A 7,338-nucleotide genomic window follows, 5' to 3' on the forward strand; every position below is an offset into this window, starting at 1 on the left:
AAACTCTTGCAGTTTTTGAGAGACACACAGCACATACAGAAGGTCAGAGATTGCAGTTTAGAGCTTGCATATGCATTATAGTAGATACACACAGAAGGTTGTTACCTTTTAGTAACTGACAAAAAGGCTAAGCTTTTTCCTGCTAATTATTCATATATCAAGTTTAGTATCTATGCTACACCTCTGTTAACATCGATCACCAGGAGAAAACCCAAAAAAGAATCAATATGTGCAACCAGGGTGAGGAAAACTGCAGTTTACGGAAAACTCTCCCCCTCTCAAATTCTCAATCACCAATATAGAGCTTCTTGAGAAGGCAAGCTGGACAGCGTTTTTGAAGGCCATATGGCGCAGTGGATCATGTTGCTTCATAGCTTTCAGAAAAGCACGACCTTTCTTCGATCTGGGCTTCTCCATGCAGGTACAAGCACATGGCTCTTCAGATATTTTGATCAAACTATTGCTGAAAATTGAGCCGCTGCACTGTCTGCAATGGTCTACCATACTCTCGGTTCTTCTTTCAAATGACTGCTGCCAAGAACTTGTGCCTTCAAAAGTAAAGGACAGGATATCAAGAGTGAGCATTTCAGTAATGAATTTAGAACCCGATGGATAAGAGAGCAACAACATATATAAAGCACTAGTATTCTTTCAATTATGCATGTTGCCAATGGAAAATGATGAAATTAATTACGTAATTACAGACAGACTAATGACTACCTTTTAAGTACTTCCTCAAATTAGTACTATTTACTAATGGCAGGACCATGCGGAAAGTCAACTCGTCGATAAAATGATTTTTGAAGTGAGGAACTGGTGAGTAGTGACATGAATTATTATAGGCAGCTAAAGCCAAAGTGTATTTTTGGTTCTGTATCTTCACATCAGTAGCTAAGAACCTGACTAACAATCAACGCAGCCCCGGGTTGCAGATCATGAGGAAAGCAGAAGAAATTTACCATAGGAGAGCGAGGGAGTATGTAACTAGCTAGCCTTTCATCCACTGAAACAGGCAATGGGGGCATCTTGCTCATTATTCCGGGAATTTGGCTCATGCTGTTAATCAAGGAGAGAATCATATCAGAGAAAGTTCTCGTATAAACATGCATCCAAACTTTCATTTTGAGCCAATTTTTTTGTATAAAATATGGTAAACTCTACCTTTGTAGTAGACCGTTGATGTTCCTTCTTGTGCGATGGAAAAGATCAATGTTGTTCTGAGCCTGAAAAGTATTATCATGTTGAATTGAAATTTACTCCTGCACAGCTAAATCTTCCAACAGCTTATGACAATCTCATGAAAATGTGCACCAAGCAGACGCGGGAATGTTTTTTTCCTCTAATGATGAGAAAATATCATGAGCACATTGGATAGAGCCAGCTATTAACATCACTGTATGCTACAGATTTGTGACAGACTAAATTAAGAGTAAATCTGGATGAGGATACATACTTTTAACATGACACTAAAGCCTTGAACTGATTTTCCGGCTAAATTAACAGACACATTGTACAAGAAGAAACAAAAGACCAACCTGCGAAGTCAAAATATTTACTTCTATTTCGTTGAGAAGTCGAGCATTTTCTTCCAATATATTTAGCATTTCACGATCAATTTGAGAGTCTGCATAAAAGGAACAAAGACATGTCAAACCTTGTGCAAAATTGAATAATCTGAAATAAGCAAGACAATCTTTGTTTCAAATTTTTTGCCAATAGGGAAAGCCTATATGCATATACTGGAAACTAAGAGGACTCTAGAACATTTACAATATAAAAATCCTAAAATATTCTGAAAAATTGTGGTAATTCCTTTTAGAAGCAGAATCACTGTCAATAGGGCTAAATGACTAATAAATGCATTAGCAAGGTCTCTACTTTTATGGAAAATAACTTTTTAGCATTCTTAAGAACACAAAATGGGTTAAAATATTTCACTGTTGCCAAAAGCAATGGGAAAAGGTATTATACATAGTCAGTTACTTAATAACTCTATAGGTGACCTACCAACCTCCAGATAGAAATCCGTTATTGCGTCTGGTGTTACAAGGCATAAAGGCAGAAGCTCTCATGTCAGTCTGAACTGGAGGATTGGTAACCCATGATGACGGCTCGGCCATTTTGTCCTGAGAAACAACCATATTCAGAGCCATTTAAAAATAAGCTCATAAATGCGACCTATCACCTGAAATTATAAGGTTTCACCATGTATATTTCTCATCTCAAGTTTACTTTGACAGTATCACATTATAATGCATTTTCCTGTTTGGGGGTTAATCTGGTATGAAAACAGTTAAATTATGTCACGCGGATGCCGCTGGAGTATTAAATGTTCACTCATTCCATCATTTACACAAACACCAGAACATTTGTACATGCTAGAGCTGTGGACTGTGGTGTGTTTCAAAATAAATTTGATATCAGAAAAGAAGTCCAAATTTGGATAAGTCTATCAGGAGTAAGAATAGTGATTTCTTCAAGAGTATTCTGGTGCTAATAAGAGGTGACGGTGTCATAAAAATTGGAAGAATAAGTACCTTTCTATCTTTTATCTTTTTTCCAGGATAGTGTTCTTCAGGCTTCCGTCGTCTTGTAGCTTCTTTTCTCTGTAAAAAAAACTAATTATTGGTACCAACTGAATCAATAAAGAGAGCAATATTTGATGAACTCCCTTAGCAAGTATCACTATCTAATCATCATTACCAGCATAAATGACATAAATATTAATAAATTCCTGTAGGAAGCATCAAGTAGGATACAACTAAATGTTACTCAATATATATAAAACCTTGGGATCAGCAACCCTATATTTTGCTAGCCATCTACAATAATTATTCATTCTTTTCCTTATCTCTTTGATGTAAAAAAGAGAGGCATGGAATTATTCTTATTTGTCGCATTGGCAAATGGCAATTTCAGTTAGGTATAGTTTAATGGTATTCACAGATCAATCAACTCAAACATGGCATCTTAGTTGGACTAACTGAAAATGCAAATAAAAACATACATGCTGACCCTTCTAAGCGATATACATGCTCTCAAGTTTCGACATGAAACAAGAGCAGAGAAGCAGACAAACATAAAGCTGCAAACCTTATTGGTAGTAATGTCAAAAGCAGAGACTTTTCAGCCTCCCTTATATTAATGTAGTACACAATAGACAAATATTTAGGAGGGTTGTGTTAGGTTTGGCGAACCAGCGTAAAAAATCAGCCACTCTAATGGAAATGAAACCCATTATAGAAATGAAACACAATAGACAAATATAAAGGTAAGTCTTTGAGGCAACAGCTCAAAAGGATACTTAGGAGGACCAGCTCAGATCACACTAACTTTAAAGTTCATAATAGACCATTATAGTATTTTAATAGATGTTGGCAAATAAGTGTATCTTCCACATGATCTACTTTCACATATGTGGCACTGGTTTAGTGGAATTATGTTGATATCATCTTGACAAGTCACAGAAGTATAAACTACTGTTAGTCTCCATCCATAAGCTGAAGCGGGACCACATATTCCTTTCAAGCGAAATAATCTAGAGTGGATGAACATCTAGCATGACTTTTGTATCTATCAGTACTGTTAGCTACCACTGGAGTTTCCCATTGAAATGTGGACTGAAAACAACAGATGAGGAAATGGCATTCAGACGCTGCATAATAGATAAAAGAAATCAGGGGCTAACCGCTGCCATCCATTGGCATCTCATGGCAACATCTCTTACTGTCTTGTCTGGTAACGTGGCTGCTATCTTTATGTACTTCATGATTCCCGGTTCATTTGCATACCTGAAAATTTCATCAGCCATGGCACCGAAGTATAAGATTAGGAATGAAATAATGAAGAAATAAAAGCTTCAACACAAGATAGACAAAAGATTTCTTGTGACAAAAGCATCATGTCCCTGTTTATTGGATCAAATAACAGTAAAAATAATGAAAGTGAAAGGAACTCCTATATTTTAGTAAGAGAACAAAGAGACATATTTCCAACAAATTTGCTCATGTAACAATTCCTTAAAGAAATAGAGAGTGTTCCTTTCGTGAGAGGATAAAAAAGGTACAATAAGGTGAGTTTCTGACTAGAATCAGCCACAAACATCACAAAACTCAGTATTATGGAACCATTTAGGCATTTAGGCAGCACAAAATCTTGGCAGTTTGGCCTATGGTCACGATCAGATTGTTAAATAGCATTGAATTATAAATATAGGATAAAAGTTATATCTTACTTGATGAGGCCATCATTCAACATTTGCAGCTCAGCATAGGACCACTCCACAGCCATTGGTGCACTATACTTGAGGCTCTGGCCAGAAGAATCAGGAATCATGTTTGGTGAACCAGTGGATACAATTGTGGAAGATGTAGTGTTCAACATCGCCATATTGACATTCATTGCGCTGGAAGTGTCCAGACAAACTGGCATGGCTCCTCCTGATCCACTGGTAACTGAACTCGTCTGAAATGAAACCACATGTTGGTTGCAGAATGAATGTGGAAATACCCCATAGTGGTTAGGATCTGTTGACATCTGCATGCCAGACGAAAATTTTCACTCTCACTTAACCCTCACGAACACGTCATCAAGCTTCAGAACAACACTTATAAGTTATCAACCCCCCTTGAACGTTCTCCGAAGATGAGGAAACTTTTGGGGGAAATATTACAGTTCCATTGTGATACAGCCCAGATCAGCTCGACAACCAGGGTGCCATAAACTCATTGAAGTAACCATGGATGCCATCCAAAACTATGACGATGATTAGCAAAGCTTGACTGAATAGATCTTTCTTCTAATGAAAGTATACTTAGTTTTGAGACACGTCCACACTAGACTTCCTACAGAAGACATGAAAAAAGTAACATTAGTGCAATTGCTCCTCGGCAACACTAAGTACTAGAGGGTTCCACAGCACACATGGTAGTATAATAATCAATGAAGCTAATCCAATCCAAAGTAAACTTTCAGTTGGCGACTGAAGATCAACTTTTTCAAAGAGAAGCATCAGTGATCACATCACAAAAATGAAAATGATAAGAGGCTGAAAGATACCATCCAATGCTCAATCAATTTATTTTATTGTAGTCAAATGTCCTGGATAACTATTTACTCAGATGGGTCTTACAAGAGTGTCTAACCAAAGCAGTCGCAACTACATGAACTATCATTAGCACTATGAAAAGCAAGAGCGCACCATGTGAAATAATTCAGCCATGTCAGCATCAGAAGATTACAGCACACAAAGCAAGAGTGTAAATATCCAGCACAAGTTAATTATATCAAGAGTTCAATACCACATCATTGATGAATCGATAATACGAGGACATGCTCCTTAATGTAAAGATCCTACAAACATCATGAAAAGATAGTTGATAGGTCTAAGGAACAAGCTATGTAAGTTCTAATAGGAAGGACACGAGATTTTCAACCGAAGAGAAGGCATCATCAAAACTCAAAGAAACAATCAAAAGTTGAGCTTTAGTCATGCTACCAGCCAGATGAATCAAAGAAGAAATTAGCAAAAAACCTCGAACAGTAGGCTTCTGCAGGGACTTTACAATAACAGCAGAGGCTAAGAAGGCAGATAACGCAAACTGCAGCACGGTTGAGACTTGAGACCTCAGGATGGAAGACGCTGCTTGAAGAGGGCAAACACAGAGGCACCAAGAAACAAGTGTCTGGGCAGGTAATCGATCTGCTCCTACACTACTACACTAGGCAAGCAGCACGGAAAGACTTGAACGAAAAGGAAGCAACCAAATCAAGCAACGATGATTGCACGAAAGACGGCGGCCCCCAGGCGCGCAGGGCACTATCCAAGGAACTGGCTTTTCCACATCGAGTTCCACGCCGAGCCCGAGCGGCCCGCCAAGCTCCCTTCTTTCCGCTAGGTCACGCAACCGAATCAAGAGACCACTAACGCACGAGCGCAAGCCGGCCGCCCGTCGGCCGGCCCGATCCTGCCAAATCAGGATGTTTTCCCGATCACGCAAGCAAATTCCAAGAGCCCAAATCAAGAAACGCACCTGAGCCGACGCCAACGATTCGTCCGCCGAGCCAGCGGAAGCAGAGGAGGCAAACGTGCGGGAATGGAGTGTGAGCTGGTGGCCTCTTCTCCTCCTCCTCCGCCGTGCCCCTGGCCTTCTTTAAATGGTGGTGCCGTCCAGCTTTGTGCGCTCCAATGGAAAGGCAGGGGAGGGGGAGAGGAGGGGAGAGCGCAACCAAAAAGCGGCGGCCCCGCCTCCCCCAAAGGCCAGACGCTGCTCGCTTATATGCGCTCAGAAAGGAAGGAGACGGCCAAAGCCAAACAACTTGCAGCACACCAGCACTAACACTAAGGGAGAGAGAGCTAGGGCCGCCGCCGTGACGGCTCGAGGAGGACGAGACGGAGAGAGAGAGAGGCGAGGGGCAGATGAGATCTCTTGGAATTCAGCGCTCGCTGGTAGATGGAAACACTGGCGCCGGGATTACCAAACAATTATTGCCACTATAAACTATCACTGCTAATCTACTCGCTCTGTGCTTTCTTTGTTCGGCTCCACTTTTTCTAGTGAGGAAAGAATCGAGTGCTCGTCCCCTTTCTGGCGCCTCCTTTTTTTCTTAATCTTCCTCCCTTCCCCTCCCTGGAATTGCTTTCCCGGTCACCAGCTTACTTGCTCCAATTGCGCGCATGCATTTGGTAAAGGAAGAATTCTTCCTCCGTCTCTCGTGGCGTGCGTATTCGCTCGGTGGCATCAGGAGTTAGGACATGACAGCTCCGAGCTCGTTTGTTTAGTCGTCGACCGGGTAGTAGTGTGCGCAAAAGGCCATGGCGGACTCACTTCGTTCACAGTGGCTGATGTGTCGGCCGGAGTGGTGTGCGGTCAACTGGCCGGGCCGGTAAAAGAGACGGCCGGAGACGGAGATCTTTTCTGTGCTCTCGCTTATCCGCTCATGGCCTGGGATCCCGCCAGGTGTTTGTTGCGCGGATGTATCTGGCTGCTGCTGCTACTTGCATTGCGAATCAAGGTGCGGGTGGACCGGTGGTTCCAAGTGTCAGCTGTTTTGAACTGGATACCGGAGAATCATGCTTCAAGTTGGTCTTCTATTGTTTGGATCGGAAGGTGCTAGCGTAAGCATCTAGAGTAGAAAACACAAGAACAAGCAAACAGTGCTAAACATCTAAGCTTAATTTTTTTAATTACATAGTACAACTCAGACACTCACAACGTACGCACACTGTACTTATCTTCGAAAACTGAGGACCCGTTTAGGAGGGCTCCCGCAGCGGCTCCGCCGGCAGCTCTTGCGGGAGCCGCACCAAACGCTCTTTTTGCTGGAGCGCTTCTGCCG

General features: G+C 41.4%; 1 protein-coding gene across 1 annotated transcript; it reads right to left on the reverse strand.

The window, feature by feature from the left end:
* Positions 1–34: 34 nt before the first annotated feature.
* Positions 35–6,574, reverse strand: LOC112888170. Its single transcript, XM_025954534.1, has 9 exons — positions 6,033–6,574; positions 4,235–4,844; positions 3,689–3,791; positions 2,538–2,606; positions 2,012–2,126; positions 1,536–1,624; positions 1,162–1,223; positions 960–1,056; positions 35–548 (listed from the first exon to the last, which is right to left on the reverse strand). Exons 2-9 carry the CDS (start codon positions 4,540–4,542, stop codon positions 498–500), a joined length of 894 nt encoding a protein of 297 aa, XP_025810319.1. The 5' UTR covers positions 4,543–4,844; positions 6,033–6,574; the 3' UTR covers positions 35–497.
* Positions 6,575–7,338: the final 764 nt, after the last annotated feature.

Source organism: Panicum hallii, chromosome 1 (genome assembly GCF_002211085.1).
Source record: "Panicum hallii strain FIL2 chromosome 1, PHallii_v3.1, whole genome shotgun sequence".
Classification (NCBI taxonomy): Eukaryota; Viridiplantae; Streptophyta; class Magnoliopsida; order Poales; family Poaceae; genus Panicum; species Panicum hallii.